Source organism: Dama dama, chromosome 5 (assembly GCF_033118175.1).
Source record: "Dama dama isolate Ldn47 chromosome 5, ASM3311817v1, whole genome shotgun sequence".
Lineage (NCBI taxonomy): Eukaryota > Metazoa > Chordata > Mammalia > Artiodactyla > Cervidae > Dama > Dama dama.
In genome coordinates, this window is record NC_083685.1 from 56,155,631 (window position 1) to 56,175,056 (window position 19,426).

A 19,426-nucleotide genomic window follows, 5' to 3' on the forward strand; every position below is an offset into this window, starting at 1 on the left:
CAGCACGCCAGGCCTCCCTGTCCATCACAAATTCCCTGACTTTACTCAAACTCATGCCCATTGAGTCGGTGATGCCATTCAGCCATCTCATCCTCTGTCGTCCCCTTCTCCTCCTACCCTCAATCCCTCCCAGCATCAGGGTCTTTTCCAATGAGTCAACTCTTTGCATGAGGTGGCCAAAGTATTGGAGTTTCAGCTTCAGCATCAGTCCTTCCAATGAACACCCAGGACAGATCTCCTTCAGGATGAACTGGTTGGATCTCCTTGCAGTCCAAGGGACTCTCAAGAGTCTTCTCCAACACCACAGTTCAAAAGCATCAATTTTTTGGCACTCAGCTTTCTTTAGAGTCCAACTCTCACATCCATACATGACCACTGGAAAAACCATAGCCTTGACCAGATGGACCTTTGTTGAAAAAGTAATGTCTCTGCTTTTTAATATGCTGTCTATGTTGGTCATAACTTTCCTTCCAAGGAGTGAGTGTCTTTTAATTTCATGGCTGCAGTCACCATCTGCAGTGATTTTGGAGTCCAAAAAAATAAAGTCTGACACTGTTTCCACTCTCTCCCCATCTATTTCCCATGAGGTGATGGGACCAGATGCCATGATCTTAGTTTTCTGAATGTTGAACTTTAAGCCAACTTTTTCACTCTCCTCTTTCACTTTCATCAAGAGGCTTTTTAGTTCCTCTTCACTTTCTGCCATAAGGGTGGTGTCATCTGTGTATCTGAGGTTATTGATATTTCTCCCGGCAATCTTAATTTCAGCTTGTGCTTCTTCCGGCCCAGCGTTTCTCATGATGTACTCTGCATATACATTACATAAGCAGGGTGTCAGTATACAGCCTTGATGTACTCCTTTTCCTATTTGGAACCAGTCTGGTGTTTCACGTCCAGTTCTAACTGTTGCTTCCTGACCTGCATACAGGTTTCTCAAGAGGCAGGTCAGGTGGTCTGGTATTCCCATCTCCTTCAGAATTTTCCACAGTTTATTGTGATCAGAATTTTCCACAGTTTATTGTGATCCACACAGTCAAAGGCTTTGGCATAGTCAATAAAGCAGAAATAGATGTTTTTCTGGAACTCTCTTGCTTTTTTGATGGATATTGGCAATTTGATCTCTGGTTCCTCTGCCTTTTCTAAAACCAGCTTGAACATCTGGAAGTTCTCAGTTCATGTACTGCTGAAGCCTGGCTTGGAGAATTTTGAGCATTACTTTACTAGCGTGTGAGATGAGTGCAACTGTGCAGTAATTTGAGCATTCTTTGGGATTGCCTTTCTTAGCGATTGGAATGAAAACAGACCTGTAATTGACATCTAATCTTACTGCATTGTGGTCAGAAAAGATGTTTGGAATGATTTCGTTTTTTTTTAATTTTACCAAAACTAGATTTATGGCCCAGGATGTGATCTATCCTGGAGAAGGTTCCGTGTGCACTTGAGAAAAAGGTGAAATTCATTGTTTTGGGGTGAAATGTCCTATAGATATCAATTAGGTCTAACTGGTCCATTGTATCATTTAAAGTTTGTGTTTCTTTGCTAATTTTCTGTTTAGTTGATCTATCCAGAGGTGTGAGTGGGGTATTAACGTCTTCCACTATTATTGTGTTACTGTTAATTTCCCTTTTCATACTTGTTAGCATTTGCCTTACATATTGCCACCACACCCTGTGTTGGGTGCATATATATTTATAATTGTTATATCTTCTTATTGGATTGATCCTTTGATCATTATATAGTGTCCTTCTTTGTCTCTTTTCACAGCCTTTATTTCAAAGTCTATTTTATCTGATATGAGTATTGCTAATCCTGCTTTCTTTTGGTCTCCATTTGCATGAAATATCTTTTTCCATTCCTTCACTTTCATTCTGTATGTGTCCCTTGTTTTGAGGTGGGTCTCTTGTAGACAGCATATATGGGAGCCTATTTTACAGAGTGAAGTAAGTCAGAAAGAAAAACACCAGTACAGTATACTAATGCATATGTATGGAACTTAGAAAGACGGTAACAATGACCCTATATGTGAGACAGCAAAAGAGATACAGATGTATAGAACAGTCTTTTGGACTCTGCAGGAGAAGGTGAGGGTGGGATGATTTGAGAGAACAGCATTGAAACCTATATATTATCATATGTGAAATAGATCACCAGTCCATGTTCGATGCATGAGACAGGATGCTTGGGGCTGGTGCACTGGGATGACCCTGAGGGATGGGATGGGGAGGGAGGTGGGAAGGGGGTTCAGGATGGGGACACATGTGCACCCATGGCGGATTCATGTCAATGTATGGCAAAACCAATACAATATTGTAAAGTAATTAGCCTCCGATTAAAATAAATAAATAAATTAAAAAAGAAAAAAAAGAAGCAATTCTGTTTCAAGACTGCAACACAGTAAGCCTGCCGGAGTTTCTTGCCTGCTGGAAATGTCAGATTCACCAGTCCTACAGCTATGTGAGTCAATAAACCTATGTCTCTGTCACACACACACCCCTCTTGCCGTTCTGTTTCTCTGGAGAACCCTGACTAATACAGTCACCACAATATTCTCTTCCAGCTCTTTTTTTCTGATACATTACACTTTTCTGGAACTTTTCTAGATGCAAGCTCCTCCCCACATGTCTTGCCCTAGTTAATTTTCATCATATTTACATGTTCAGATTCTGTCTTCTTGTTCTATTTGCTTATTTTAATCCAGTCAGAAGTATTTAACATATAGGCTTTGTAGCAGAAACTCTCTGTAGGGAGAATTCTTGCCCTTCCCCAATGAGAGAGAGAAAACACTTTATTTAATGCTACTCAGTTAGCCGTGAGCTATCAAGATGCTTTAAACCCAGATCAATCATAAAAGAAAACATAATGGGTGGAAAGAAAAAGAAATCTATATTTCTAAAACCAATGAACATTTACTATGGCTTGAAAATACTATGAAAGATTGAAAATATAACACAAAGGCTTGAGTGTTTTTATATAAAATACACCTAATATATATAAAATACATCTAATATCCCTTCAAAGATCCTACAGAGGAAAACTTGAGTTGTGAAAGTGATGCATTAACAAGTTTATTTAAACTGTTGTGTGGGGATATGTCCCAGTGTATTTTCTGGAGCTAAGGATTGGTTTTTTATAAACTTAAATTCTGGGGCTTATGATCTTAATAAGGATAGTTAAATTAGGTTCCTGGCTGCAATTGTAACACATGTGTGGGAGGACTTTCCACATAACACCAAGGTGTGCAAAAGTCCAACTCAGTTCTGACACTGTCTACCCAGAGACAGCACTGGGTTTCACACAGCTATCAACTCCTCATGGTAACTAGATTCTCTCTAGTCACCCCGTGTTTCACATCCTATGATCCTCTGCTCATCTTGTCCCTCAGGCAACCTTCTGATCAGCACTTCAGTTTTCTGGAAACCTCTGCCTTTCTCCTGACACCATACATGGCTGTATAGACTCTTGTTTATTTTTCTTTGTAAAATTAAATACAGTTGACCCTTGATACGGAGGTTAGGAGTGCTGACCCTTGTTCAGTCAAAAACCCATGTAAAACTTTTGACTCCCTCAAAATATAATCATTAATAGCCTATTGTTGACTGAGGACTTCCCTGGTGGCTCAGATGGTAAAGAATCTGCAGACCCAGGTTCGATCCCTGGGTTGGGAAGATCCCCTGGAGAAGGGGATGGCTACCCACTTCAGTATTCTTGCCTTGACAATTCCACAGAGAGACGAGTCTGGTGGGCTACAGTCCATGGGGTTGCAAAGAATCGGACGCAGCTGATTGACTAAGCCTACACTGTTGACTGAAAGCCTTATCAATAACATAGTCAATCAACACACACTTTATACATTATATGTATTATATATTGTATTCTTACAATAAAATAAAGAAAAAATGTTACTAAGAAAATCATAAGGAAGAGAAAGTATATTTGTATACTGTACTATATCAATATCATAAGTTAAAAATTTTTTTAAATTATTTATTTCTTTGGCTGCACCAGGTCTTAGTTGTGGCATGAGGGATCTTTAGTTGAGACATGTAAAATCTGAGGGCATGTGGGATCTAGTTCCCTGACCAGGGATCAAATATGGGCCCGCTGCACTGGGAGTATGGAGTCTTAACTGCTGGACCACCAGGAAGTCTCAATATCACAAGTTTGTCATCCATTTACAAGATGAATCGTCTGTTGGGATCTACATCAATATTATCTTATACAAAACACTGTAGATGTTATATGTATTTTTAACATCAGATACCAAAATGAAAAGATAATGTGAAAAAGAAATTCACATTTATTTACAGGTATAACAGTTCATGCATCGATAACAAAGAAGCAGCAAAATGATAGCTTTATGGAAGTTGAGTGTAATCAATACATGTGGAACTGCATAATTCAAACCAATGTTGTTCAAAGGTCAGCTGTGTATCCATGCCAACCCAGAAATAAGGAATGTCAGCCTGAAAATGTTAATAAGCCCTTTCACAAGATTTAAATTTCCCATTGCCTTGAGGTACCAATAATTCATGCTGATCACAATTTACTCATTTTGCTTTAACCCTTCCTGGAAGAGTTCGACATCAGACACTTGGAATGAGGCTTTCTTCCTTGGCTTTGGGTAGTTGAGTCAGAAAGCTGTGTACACACCAATCTCTCACCTTGCCTGTCAAATGGAACCCTATTTGCAGTCCAGGAGTGACCAAGGTGCCTCCATACTCCTGCTATAATGTACCAGGCAACAGAATTGCTCCATACAATTTACTGGCGAATCAAGGCTCTGCTTCCATGCTGGTTAATAGCTTCTGTTGCTTCTGGATGAATGTTTCAGGACCAGTTGAGGGGAATTTGCATAAAATTTAAAATTTAAGAACAAACCAATTGGTTGTTCAAATTGAGTGAATTATCAATGAAAACATGTTGTCTGCCATATTAGTAAATAAAGGCTGTTGCAGCCATCAGTTCGTCACACTGCAGACACCCTCAGTGATGTACCCTGAGGAGAGTCTGGATGAGAAGGCAGAGGATATTTGCCTCACGTAGCTGAGGTGCATATCAAAGGAATAATTTCAGTAAGCCCAGACTCTTGCATCTTCCCAGCATGGAAAAGCACTAAATTCTTTAACTTGGGATGCCTGGTTTTTTTAATTAAAAGTACTCTTTGATGTTCTGACAATTTGGTCTTCGCTGCAAAAACTTCTTTATATATACCCTGGCTCCTCCCTTACTTCTTTGGTGCAGTCCCTTAGAGGTATATGAAAGGCTATGTGTTAGACTTAAGCGGCCAGTTTTGTCCACTGAATAAAACATGACTCTCAACTTTTAGATTGTGATTATTATTTTTTTTTTTAAGTTGACAAAACCAATCCATGACATCTACATTCATGGCTTGGACTTGGCACATCAGGAAGTTAATTGGGAGTATTCTATCCAGATGAATTACACAGCCTCTATTCCTGTTCCTCATTATTGTTATGGTCAGGTTAGGTCAGTTCAGTTCAATCGCTCAGTCATGTTCAACTCTTTGCCACCCTATGGACACCAGGCTTCCCTGTCCATCACCAACTCCCGGAGCTTGCTCAGATTCATGTCTATCAAATTGGTGATGCCATCTAACCATCTCACCTGCTGTTGTACCCTTCTCCTCCCACCTTCAATCTTTCCCAACATCAGGGTCTTTTCCAATGAGTCAGTTCTTCACAGCAGGTGGCCAAAGTATTGGAACTTCAGCTTCAGCATCAGTCCTTCCAGTGAATATGCAGGACTGAAAATATTCAGGACTGATTTCCATTAGGATTGACTGGATTGATCGCCTTGCAGTCCAGGGGACTCTCAAGAGTCTTCTCCAACACCACAGTTGAAAAGCATCAATTCTTCAGTGCTCAGCCTTTTTTGTTGTCCAACTCTCACATCCATATATGACTACTGGAAAAACCATAGCTTTGACTAGATGGACCTTTGTGGGCAAAGTATTGTCTCTGCTTTTTATTTATTTATTTTTTTTAAATTTTAGCATCTGTTAAATTTATTCAGCATAACCACAGAGGTAGTGTATTCATGCTGTCACACATAGACACAAACACAGATACAGAACAATATCCATTTTTAGCCCAAGTGCATTTCTTCTGAGGCTCATTTATATGTCTTCATATGCCACAACCCATCATTTAATAATGGATATTTTCAATGCCAATTCCTTTGTTGACTTTCTCAATATCTTCTGCAGACATCTTCATGACTCCAACACACAGAGCATGCTGTTTTCCTTCTGCCATGATTGCAACAATCGTATCTACTGCAGCAGGGTAAAGTTTAGCTCCAGGAGAAGTTAAGCCTGGACACATGTTTGCTCCACTGAGTACAAATTTGATGGCTCCTTTGTCAACCTGCTGATGTGGCAGGATAAAAGGATATTTGTGAAGTAATCTTAGGGTTGGATAACAAGGCCCTTCTCTTTGTCTAAAAAATAGTAACTCTCCATTTACTGTAAGGATTTCTATATGTTCATGGCATCGCACTATTTTGATAGGATCTTTCTTAGGCATGATTTGATTAAGCCATGGTTCAATACCTAGAAATTGTTCTATCAATTGATTCTTAATACCCTTTATAATTGAGGTTTTCAACTGGATGCAATTGGACACATTTTCTTTTTCATCAAATTTCTTGAACATGATCCAAGGTGAAGGGGGCGACGATAGGGAAGGGCCCGGAATGGGGAAGAAAAACTGAATTAGCAAGGGTCCGGCAGATCCCCTTACAGAAGGAAGGCCAGCACTGACAGTCAGAGCTGCTGTCTTGATTTGGAAAGGGAGACAGCCAGCTGTACTTTACGGTGTTCAGAGACTACTTCCAATCCTCTAAACACGTCAGAGCTTTTGCTGGCCCTTTCTGGGTTACTGATCCCCATCCAGAGCCGGTAGCTGAAAGGGCGGGATTAGAGAAGGAAGACAGATAGAGCCATCATTCTAGTAGCAAAAAGAGAAGAACGGAGCACACCTGGAAATCAATCAAAGCCCTTGTCTCTGCTTTTTAATATGCTGTCTAATTTGTCATAACTTTTCTTTCAAGGAGCAAGCATCTTTTAATTTCATGGCTGCAGTCACCATTTGCAGTGATTTTGGAGCCCCCCAAAATAAAGTCTGTCACTGTTTCCATTGTTTCCCTATTTTCTATGAAGCGATGGGACCAGATGCCATGATCTTAGTATTTTGAATGTTGAATGTTAAGCCAGCTTTTCACTTTCCTCTTTCACTTTCAAGAGGCTCTTTAGTTCTTTTTTGCTTTCTGCCACAAGGGTGGTGTCACCTACGTATCTGAGGTTATTGATATTTCTCCCAGAAATCTTGATTCTGACTTGTGCTTCATCCAGCCTGGCATTTTGCATGATATACTCTGCATATACATTAAATAAACAGGGTGACAATATACAGCCTTGATGTACCTCTTTCCCAATTTGGAACCAGTCCATTGTTCCATGTCCGGCTCTAACTGTTGCTTCTTGACCTGTATACAGATTTCTCAGGAGGCAAGTAAGGTGGTCTGGTATTCCCATCTCTTGAAGAGTTTTCCACAGTTCATTGTGATCCACACAGTCTTCCCCACCAGGACTTCCCTGGTGGCTCAGACGGTAAAGTGTTTGCCTACAATGTGGGAGACCTGGGTTCAATCCCTGGGTCAGGAAGATCCTCTGGAGAAGGAAATGGCAATTCACTCCAGTACTCTTGCCTGGAAAATCCTGTGGACTGAGGAGCCTGGTAGAATATAGTCCATGGTATGGAAAAGAGTCGGACATGACTGAGTGACTAAACTTTCACTTTCACACAGTCAAAGGCTTTGGTGTAGTCAATAAAGCAGAAATTGATGTTTTTCTGGAATTCTCTTGCTTTTCCTATGATACAATGGATGTTGGCAATTTGATCTCTGGTTCCTCTGCCTTTTCTAAATCCATCTTGTACATCTGCAAGTTCTCAGTTCATGTACTGTTGAAGCCTAACTTGGAGAATTTTGAGCATTAATTTATTAGCATGTGAGATGAGTGCAATTGTGCAGGAGTTTGAGCATTCCTTGGCATTGCCTTTTTTTGGGATTGGAATGAAAACTGACCTTTTCCAGTCCTGTGGGCACTGCTGAATTTTCCAAATTTGCTGGCATATTAAGTGCAGCACTTTCACAGCATCATCTTTTAGGATTTGAAATAGTTCAGCTGGAATTCCATCATCTCCACTAGCTTTGTTCATAGTGATGTTTCCTAAGGTCCACTTGCCTTCACTTTCCAGGATATCTGACTCTAGGTGAGTGATCACACCATCATGGTTACCTGGGTCATTAAGATCATTATTTGTATAGCTCTTCTGTGTATTCTTGCCACCTCTTCTTAATATCTTTTGCTTCTGTTGTTAGGTCCATACCATTTCTGTCCTTTTTTGTGCTCATGTTTGCATGAAATGTTCCCTTGGTATCACTAATTTCCTTGACGAGATCTCTAGTCTTTCCCATTCTATTGTTATCCTCCATCTCTTTGCATTGATCACTGAGGAAGGCTTTCTTATCTCTCCTTGCTATTCTTTGGATTTCTGTGTTCAAATGGTTATATCTTTCCTTTTCTCCTTTGCTTTTCACTTCTTTTCTTCTCTCAGCTATTTGTAAGGCCTCCTACGACAATCATTTTGCCTTTGTGCCTTTCTTTTTCTTGGGGATGGTCTTGATCACTGCTTCCTGTATGATGTCATAAACTTCCAGCTATAGTTATTCAGGCACTCTATCTGATCTAATCTCTTGAATCTATATGTCACTTCCACTGTTTAATCATAAGGGATTTGATTTAGGTCATACCTGAATGGTCTAATGGTTTTCCCTACTTTATTCAATTTAAGTCTGAATTTGGCAATAAGGAGTTCATGATCTGAGCCAGGGTCAGCTCCTGGTCTTGTTTTTGCTGACTGTATAGAGCTTCTCCATCTTCAGCTGCAAAGAATATAATCAATCTGATTTCGGTATTGACCATCTGGTGATGTCCATGTGTAGCGTCTTCTCTTGTGTTGTTAGAAGAGGGTGTTTGCTATGACCAGTGTGTTCTCTTGGCAAAACTCTGTTAGCCTTTGTTCTGTTTTGTTTTGTACTCCAAGGCCAAATTTGCCTGTTACTCCACGTATCTCTTGACTTCCTACTTTTGCATTCCAGTTTCCTATAATGAAAAGGACATCTTTTTTGGGTGTTAGTTGTAGAAGGTCTTGTAGGTCTTCACAGAACCATTCAACTTCAGCTCCTTTGGCATTAATGGTTTGGGCATAGGCTTCAATTACTGTGATATTGAATGATTTGCCTTGGAAACGAACAGAGATCATTCTGTCATTTCTGAGGTTGCACCTAAGTAGTGCATTTTGAACTCTTCTGCTGACTATGATGGCTGCTCCATTTCTTCCAAGGGATTCTTGCCCATAGCATTAGATATAATGGTCATCTGAATTAAATTTGCCCATTCTGGCCCATTTTAGTTCACTGATTCTTAAAATGTCGATGTCTACTCTTGCTATTTCCTGTTTGATTACTTCCAATTTACCTTGATTCTTGGATCTAACATTCCAGGTTCCTATGCAATATTGTTCTTTACAGCATCAGACTTTACTTCCATCACCAGTCACAATCATGACTGGGCGTTGTTTTTGGTTTGTCTGCATGTCTTCATTCTTTCTGGAGTTATTTCTCCACTCTTCTCCAGTAGCATATTGGGCACCTACCGACCTGGGGAGTTCATCTTTCAGTGTCTTATCTTTTTGCCTTTTCATGGGATTCTCAAGGCAAGAATACTAAAGTGGTTTGCCATTGCCGTCTCCAGTGGACTACATTTTGTCAGACCTCTACACCATGACTCCTCCGTCTTGGGTGGTCCTATATGGCATGGCTCATAGTTTCATTGGTCAGGTCAATTGCTAACAAAGTCACAAATGCTATAGCGCAGTCACTATTCCATCCATTAATACAACTAATGAATCTACAATAAAGGAAATCTGGAGTTATGCTGATAAAGGCAATTGTATTGCATGAATTTAGCCCCTACCCCCCATCAGAATCCCTGGAGAAGGAAATGACTGCCAACTGTAGTATTCTTGCCTGGAGAATCCCATGGACAGAAGAGCCTTGTGGGCTACAGTCTATGCAGTTGCAAGAGTCAGCCACGACTTAGCAATTAAACCACCAGCATCTCATCAGAATAGTGTTGTAGACTTGAAAATTTGATGATTTTCCTATCCTGTAGTCACTTGGTTTTGTCAGAGATGAAAACCAGGAGAAGGGCCTGCAGAAGAATTTCCCAGTTGCAGCAGCTCTTGCCTAAGAGATATCAGAATTGGATACTGTACCACTCACAGTTTTTTCTAGCCAGCCAGAGAAAATAAATGACTATGAACTTAAACCTCCCAGCAGCTGAAGACCACCGATGACTTTGGTATGCTAGACCCTCACCAGACCCAGCTGAAGAGTCTTTCTGGTTGTTGAACAATGGTATTTGTTTCATCTATGATATCCATGCTATGGAATCATTGCACCGGCTCCTGTGTCCCTTCCTTAAATAGCACCATCACAATGAGCTGCCTCATTCTGGGGTACATGGGCCCCGTCATCTCCTCTCAGTGAACCTCTCTGAACCTCTTCATTTCCTTTCTTGGCAAGTCGGTGAACTCAGTGCTCACTGTTGTGCTGTTGTTTTGATTCCTGCAGTGGTCTGAACACTTCTTTTACTAATATTTGTATGCTTTCCTGTTACTCACTACTAAACAGGAGATAATGCTCTCTGGTTTTTGCCAGAAGCACTAATAAGGTAAGTCCACACTGTTAAACCTGGACTGGAGAAACAACGGAGCCTCAAGGGGTTTAAAAAACATCCCATTTCCCTGTTCTGAACTGTCACTTGTTTTACTCTAAACTGTCACAGTCTCCACGACCCAATAGTTAATGCTCACCGAGTAGTCGGCTTCTGTAATTACTGCTTTGCTACATCTCTTTAAGCATTTGGCTTACTGTACATGAATCAAGCAAGACACAGACCTTTGATTTCCAATGCATTCAATGGGCACTCAGAGGATGGGTGGAAGTACCTGACAAGAGACCAACATTTCAGTTCTCAAATACTCAGTGACGATGGGCAAATAATCCCATCGCCCTTGATGGGGATGTGGAGGCACACAGTAGCACAGAACTGGATGCTCTGGGGGGTGGGAAAGGGCTTGGAATTCATTTACCGCCAGAGGGTAATTTGGCTTTCATTTCAGGGGTTACTGATTAGTAAAGTGGTCAAATAAGATGCTATAAATCTGTTTCTTTATTAACAAGTTGGTCAGACCCTACAAAAGATCTAGTTTCTACATAATTAGAACTATGCGCGCTCAAGGAGAACATCAGAAAGTATTCTGACCCGTGAGAAAGCAGTTTCTCTTTGTACCTCTTGGAGGATGAGGGGAACCAGGGAGGTAAAGACAGCATACATTTGCTTTTATACAGAAGAATCAATTGAGGGCCGAATGAAACTGTATTTTAATTTAATAGTATTAATATTTTCATTTCAATGAGCCAGTTCTTGGAGCTACATTTTTTCAGTCTCTGAGAAACAAACAATTTACATTTTTTCCATGTTTTATATTTCTGTGTAAGTCTACAGCTGTGCATAGCATCTCACCATTTTGTGCTTAATTTTAACTGTTGCCAATTTCTTCCTTGTTTATTCTTTTTTTTTTTCTTGGTGTTACGTAAAGACATAGTTTTAAAAATAATTAAGCGATTCATTCAAAAGTGCTTTTATCTGCCTTGAAGAGAAAATAGTAAAACATGAGAGTTCTAAAAGCCATGATGAACAATAGAAAACGAAGCTGGCAGATGAAATGGAATATAGAAAAAAAGCCCATTCAGCCCCTCAGTCCCTTTGGATCTTGGATCTTGTGAGGTGGGTAGACTGAGGCAAAGACCATGCTTGTTATGATTCTGACACCAACTCCAGTGTGTGTTCCTCCCAACACCATCCAACAGTTCTTCGACGCTAGCTGGGTGTCCAACCGTTTAACACAGCTCTGATAACTGCTGGGTTGTGTGCTAAGTCACTTCAGTTGTGTCTGACTCTTTGCGACCCTGTGGACTCGAGCCCGACGGGCTCCTCTGTCCATGGGATTCTCCAGGTGAGGATACTGGAGCAGGCTGCCATGCCTTCCTCCAGGGGATCTTCTTGACCTAGGATCGAACCCGTGTCTCTTACGTCTCCTGCACTGGCAGGTGGGTTCTTGGCCACTCTCCCTACCTGGGAGGCCCAGTTCTGACACTGTCTACTTGGAAATAGCACCAGAGCGCTCAGGTTAAGGGCTCAGCCTTACAACACGGCACCCCCTCCCCACCTCTGCTGTCTTTAGAAGTTAGTCACAAGTACATGTTGTCACCTCTGCATCTGATCAGTGACTACAGATTGACGGTCCCGATGAACCCCTTCCTCGTCTTCAATTAACTTGATGGAGAGGCCCGCAGAACTCAGAGAAACATTTTCCTAGATCATCAGTTTTTAACAAAAGAAGGTGACCCAGGACAATCAGACGGAAGAGATGTGTGGGCAACGTATATGAGAAAGGCCAGGAGCTCATGATCTCTGGATGTGCCATTCTCCCCAAATCTCTGTGTTCACCAACCTGGAAACTCTTCAAACCCTGTCCTTAGGGCTTTATGGAAGCTTCATTCCACAGGCACGGATGGCCCAGTCACTGACCATTGCTGATGGACCCAGTCACTCTCCCTTCTGTGGAAGTTAGGAGGGTGGTTCTGAAGGTTCCAGCCCTGTAATCACATGGTTGGCTCTCTATGTGTGTTAGTCACTCGGTCATGTCTGACTCTTTTCGACCCCGTGGACACAAGCTCCACTGTCTGTGGGGTTTCCCAGGCAAGAATACTGGAGTGGGTAGCCATTCCCTCCTCCAGGGCATCTTCCCAACCAGGGATCGAGCCCACATCACCTGCACTGCAGGCAGATTCTTTACCGTCTGAGCCACCAGGGAAGCCCAGTTGGCCCTCTACTGCCATGTAAAAATTGCCACAAACTAAGGAGTTGAATCAAACACATATTCATTATCTCATAGCTTCTGTGGGTCAGGAGTCCAGACTAGGCTTCCATGAGTCCTCTGCTCAGGGTCTCACAAAATAGCAATCAGAATGTGAGCAGCAGTACTGCATTCTCATCCAAATTCTTGACTAGGAAGAATCTGCTTCCAAGCTCTCTCTAGTTCCTGGCAGAATTCATTTTCTTCTGGCTGTAGGACTGAGAGTCCCAGCTTCTTACTGTTTATTGGTTGGAGGCTGCTCTTACTTCCTAGAGGCCTCCAAAAGTCCCCTGTCATATGGATCTTTTAGCAGGTAGCTTACTTGCAACATGGCAGTTTGTTTTTTCAAGGTCAATGGAGAATCTCTCCAGCATGTGCTAGTAAGGTGGAGATTGCATATATATATACATACATACATATATATATATAGGCTTCCTGGGTGGCTCAGTGGTAAAGAATCTGTCTGTCAATGCAGGAGATCCAGGATACATGGGGTTGATCCCTTGATCAGGAAGATCCCCTGGAGGGGGAAATGGAAACCCATTCCAGTATTCTTGCCTGGAGAATTCCTTGGACAGAGGAGCCTGGCGGGCTGCAGTCCATGGGGTCGCAAAGAGTAGGACACAACTGAGTGACTGAGTACATGAGTGCACACACAAACACACACACACACACACACACACACACACACTTCAAGAAACAAACGGATCCCACCTACACTCAAGGGAGAAAAGTTATATAGGAAGTGCACACTCGGGTTATTTCAAAATTTTGCCTACCACAGTTTCCAACTTGACTACACATCACATTTGCCTATGGAGTTGCTAACAAACATTGATGTGTAGGATTTACTTCAGACAAATTAAATAAGTGTATTTGGAGGGCTGGGAACAGACTTAAGTTTCTATAAAACTTTCCAGGTAATTTAACTAGACAAACAAATATTGTCACAAGGATAATGTATGTCTATTAAGTAATTCTGGAAGTAGGGACCCTCCTCTTTTGCTTGCCAGAATGATTGAAACATCAAAAATTTTTTAAAAAAGCTCTTTTCAGTAGGTGGTACATACAGTAGGAATTTTTATACAAGCTAAACAATGGCTAGCAGTGGGCTAATATCCTTAGGAGGACTACTGGTTTAAATATATTTAGTATGACACATTTTTGTCTACAAATTAACATTAGCAACTTGGAGTGCAATGGAAAAATAATAAAATGATTGTTGGTAGATGTAAAAGGAAGAGATAATCAGAGTGAACCCAATTCTTTCCAGTCTTCTAGCTTTACTTGCTTCCCATCAAATGTGGCTTATAGATTTTGGCATGTGATGTATATACCATGTTCTTCCTAAACAACTATGACTAAGGTAGTGCCAACCACTAATCTGGACTGGCCTCATTTTCCTTGACATTTGGAATTCCTCCTTAAAGAAAAGGAAGACTCAACCATCCTGAACTTGCCCAATGGTAACTTGTGAAACAGTATTTCCAAACCTGTGTTTTTTCCATTATGCCATGCTACTTTGCGATAAACTGTGCAGAGTACGTTGGGCCAGGTAAGGAACTGGGTTGGAATTAAAGAATACAAGGAGCAAATGGCTGGTGGGAATGGTCATAGTAGAGCTGTTCTCTTCATTCCCACATCAGCTGGTTCTTTCAGGTCAGTGAGTCCTAGAACTGTGAGGCTGTGGCTAGGACCTACAGTCTCTGTAGAAATGTCACAGATCCCCTCCAGATAACCCTATCATTCATGCACCAGCAATCCCCTACTTGGGACTCTTTTTCCTAACAAATGAATTCATGGGAGAGAAAAATCAAAGCTACAAAGGAAAATCAATTTAAAGCATGAAAGATGAAATTATGTAGAAAAATATCACCCCTTCATGCTTAATGAATCAAAGAAAATGTGTTTGCCAGCATGAAGCAATTTTATCAGAAAATAACCCAGGTGAAACAGTGAGAGGAAAGGGCATTACCAAGTCCAACTCTGTCACATGTGACAAGTTAACAGAAGAGAAACATTGCAGACAAACTAAACTGTGTTCAGAGCTTCGTAAAGTTGGAGGGTTTTACGTATAGAAAGTACTTTTTCATGAATCTCTTCTCAGTGCACCAAAATTAACATTTGGATGATTTCTAATTAACTGTTCCAGGCAACTTAATTTTTGAAATGAAGAGCAAGGGTGTAAACTCAGAAAACAACCCCGTTTACAATGGCAAAAAAGAAGAAAATACCTAGGAATAAATTTAACCAAGAAGGTGAAAGGCCTGTACACTGGAAACTGCAAGACACTGTTGAAAGAAACTGAAGATGACACAAAGAAATGGGAAGATATTCTGTGCTTGTAAGAATGAATGGAAGAACTGACATTGTTAAAATGGCTAGAGCAATCTACATTACCCACAGCGATCTACAGAGTCAACGTAAGCTCCATCAACATCTCAATGACATTATTCACAGAAATAGAACCAAAAAAAAAAAAAAAAAAAACCACCCTAATTTACATGTAACCACAGAAGACCCTGAGCCAAAACAATCCTGAGAAAAAAAGAACAAAGTTAGAGGTTTCACAATGTTATATATTTACATTATATTATAAAGCTATGGTAATCAAAGCAGCATGGTATTTGGCAAAAAAAAAAAAAAAACAAAAAAACGAAACAGACACACAGACAAATGGACCAGAACTGACAGCCCTAAAATAAATCCAGATGTACCTGGACAATTAATTTACAACAAAAGGGAAAAGAACATGCAATGGAGAAAGGATAGTCTCTTCAGTAAAGGGTGTTGGGAAAATTGGACAGCCACATGTAAAAAAGTGAAACTAGACCACTGTCTCATACCATACACAGAATTCAACTCAAAAAGATTAAAGACTTGAATGTAAGACCTGAAAGCATAAAACTCCGAAAGGAAACATAGGCAGTATGTTTGTTTCTGTCTTTCTGGATGTCTCCTCAGGCAGGGGAACAAAAGCAAAAACAAACAAATGGAACTACATCTTAAACTAAAAAGCTTCTGTAGAGCAAATAAATTATCAATAAATTAAAAAAAAACTTAATGGGAGAAGAGATTTGCAAATCATATATCTGATAAGGTGTTAATATCCAAAATATATTTAAAAACTCATACAACTTAACAAGAGTAAGAGAAACAATCTAATTTAAAAAAAAAACTGGGAAAAGGAGCTGGAATCTGGTTCCATCACTTCATGGCAAATAGATGGGGGAAAAATGGAAACAGTGACAGACTTTCTTTTCGTATGCTCCAAAATCACTGCAGATAGTGACTGCCATGAAATTAAAAGATGCTTGCTCTTTGGAAGAAAAGTTATGACAAATCTAGACAGCGTATTAAAAAGGAGAGACAATACTTTGCCCACAAAGGTCCACCTAGTCAAAGTTATGGTTTTTCCAGTAGTCATATATGGATGTGAGAGTTGGACAACAAAAAAGGCTGAGGGCTGAAGAATTCATGCTTTGGAACTGTGGTGTTGGAGAAGACTCTTAGTAGTCCCTTGGACAGCAAGGGGATCTAATCAGTCAACCTAAAGGAAAGCAGTCCTGAATATTCATTGGAAGGGCTGATGCTGAAGCTGAAGCTCCAATACTCTGGCCACCTGATGTGATGAGCTGACTCATTGGAAAAGACCCTGATGCTGGGAAAGATTGAGGGCAGGAGGAGAAGCGAGTGATGCAGTGGATGAGATGGTTGGGTGGCAACACTGACTCAGTGAACATGAGTCTGAGCAAGCTCCAGGAGATGGTGAAGGACAGGGAAGCCTGGTGTGCTGCGGTCCACGGGGTTGCAGAGAGTCAGACACGACTTGGTGACTGAACAACAACAAGGACTAGGACTTTCCTGGTGGTCCGATGGCTAATACTCAGTGCTTCTGCTACGAGGGGTAGGGGTATGATCGCTGGTCAGGAACTAAATCCCACATGCCACACAGCGCAACCAAAAAAAAAAAAAAAAAAAAGAAAGAGAGAAGATTACAAATACTATATGATTTCACTCATATGTGAAATATAAGAAAATAAATTCTTAAAAAAATGAACAAACCAAACAACAGCAAAGATATAAATACAGAGAACAGAGCAGTGATTACCAGAGGAGTGACTGGAGTGGGATGGTAGGTGAGGGTGAAACAGGTAAAGGGGATCAACTATATGGTGATGGATGGAAAATAAGCTTTTAGTGGTGAGCACCCTGTAGTGTATACAGAAGCAGAAACATAATATTGCACACACAAAACTTATATAATGTTAATCCTCACCCCCCCAAAAGGCAAAGTGGTAATTTTGGCGAAATGTCTACAGGTTTGTGGGCCAGTGACAGTTTAAAGATCATACCAGGTGGTTCTAGACTTTCATTTTGATCAAGAGCTAAGAGAACTCTCTCCACCATCTGAGGAGTTTTAAATAAAAAAACAAAAAAACAAAAAAAACACCTATTTGATAAACCCATTATTTCTTAAATATACTTAAACACAGGATTTTTTTTTTCCTTTAATGCAAACTCCTTTTAACAACTAGTTCTACAGGACTCCATTCAGTAAATAACATTTAAATTATTTTGAAGTCTTTGAAGTTTTAACTACCTGAAGAAAATAGATTCATTCCATCAGGGTTTCTCAAAACCAGAATAACTCTCGGGGCATATGAAAGTGAACCAGTTCTGAGGAGGGGAAGGGAGCAGGACCTGGGGCATAGCTACAGGCTGTGAGTTTTGAAGTCTCAGAGATACTTTTAAAAATTCCCTATGAATTTTGTACTCTCCTTCAGAAGGAAATGGCAACCCACTCCAGTATTCTTGCCTGGAAAATCCCATGGACTGAGGATCCTGGTAGGCTACAGTCCATGGGGTCGCAAAGAGTCGGACACGGCTGAGCGACTTCACTTCATTTCACTTCATAACATGTGAAAGTGAAAGTCACTCAGTCGTGTCCAACTCTTTGCAAACCCATGGACTATACAGTCCACGGAATTCTCCAGACCAGAATACTGGAGTCGGTAGCCTATCCCTTCTCCAGCAGATCTTCCTGACCCAGGAATTGAACAGGGCCTCCTGCATTGCAGGCAGCTTCTTTACCAACTGAGCTATCAGGAAATATAAGCACTTGTATTCAAAGAAAAGTAAAATTCTGCTTGCTGGATTTGTGCCAAATTTACTGAGTCTTCCCACACCCTCTTGCTCATGGACACAACTTTTATTAAAGACCAATAAAGGGCTTCCCTCGTGGCTCATCCTCTGTCATCCCCATTTCCTCCTGCCGTCAACCTTTCCCAGCATCAGGGTCTTTTTCAATGAGTTCGTTCTTTGCATCAGGTGGCCAAAGTATTGGAGTTTCAGCTTCAGCATCAGTCCTTCCAATGAATATTCAGGACTGATTTCCTTGAAGATTGACTGGTTGGATCTCCTTGCAGTCCAAGGGACTCTCAAGAGTCTTCTCCAACACCACAGTTCAAATGCATCAATTTTTTGGTGCTTAGCTTTCTTTATGATTCAACTCTCACATCCATACATGACTACTGGAAAAACCATAGCTTTGACTAGATGGACTTTTCTGAGCAAAGTAATGTCTCTGCTTTTAAATATGCTGTCTAGGTTGGTCATAGCTTTTCTTCCAAGGAGCAGGATGAGATGGTTGGATGTCATCACTGACTCAATGGACATGAATTTGAGCAAGCTCCAGGAGCTGGTGATGGACAGGAAAGCCTGGCGTGCTGCAGTCCATGGGGTTGCAAAGAGTCGGACATGACTTAGTAACTAAACAACAACATCAATCACTTGCAACAAGTATTGTCGAAGCTTTGAAGTCTCTTAAGAAAAAAAGATCACTATATATATATATATATATATACACATATGTATATGTATCAGTTCAGTTCAGTTCAGTTCAGTTGCTCAGTCATGTCAGAATCTTTGCGACCCCATGAATCGCAGCACGCCAGGCCTCCCTGTCCATCACCAACTCCTGGAGTTTACTCAAACTTATGCCCATCGAGTCGGTGATGCCAACCAGCCATCTCATCCTCTGTCGTCCCCTTCTCTTCCTATCCCCAATCCCTCCCAGCATCAGGGTCTTTTCCAGTGAGTCAACTCTTCGCATGAGGTGGCCAAAGTATTGGAGTTTCAGCTTCAGCATCAGTCCTTCCAATGAATATTCAGGACTGATATATATATAAATACACACAGACACAGACACAGACACAGACACACACACACACACACACATATATATAATATATGTGTGTTTATGTATAATGAGTGATATTCCTATACAAACACACTCTCTCTCTCATACACACACACATCACATCTTGTTAAACCAATCATTTGTTGATGGGCAT

At 40.9% G+C, this 19,426-nt stretch overlaps 2 protein-coding genes across 2 annotated transcripts in view; both read right to left on the minus strand.

The window, feature by feature from the left end:
• Nucleotides 1–19,426, minus strand: part of FREM3 (FRAS1 related extracellular matrix 3) — a 102,727-nt gene that overhangs the window by 59,269 nt on the left and 24,032 nt on the right. The gene's annotated exons all lie outside the window — the stretch shown is intronic.
• Nucleotides 6,046–6,752, minus strand: LOC133055801 (malignant T-cell-amplified sequence 1-like). The gene has a single exon (XM_061140904.1). It carries the CDS (start codon nucleotides 6,672–6,674, stop codon nucleotides 6,168–6,170), a length of 507 nt encoding a protein of 168 aa, XP_060996887.1. The 5' UTR covers nucleotides 6,675–6,752; the 3' UTR covers nucleotides 6,046–6,167.

What these genes read in the sequence shown, in the direction of transcription:
- LOC133055801 (XM_061140904.1), bottom strand. Translation starts at nt 6,674, where the DNA reads ATGTTCAAGAAATTTGATGAAAAAGAAAATGTGTCCAATTGCATCCAG.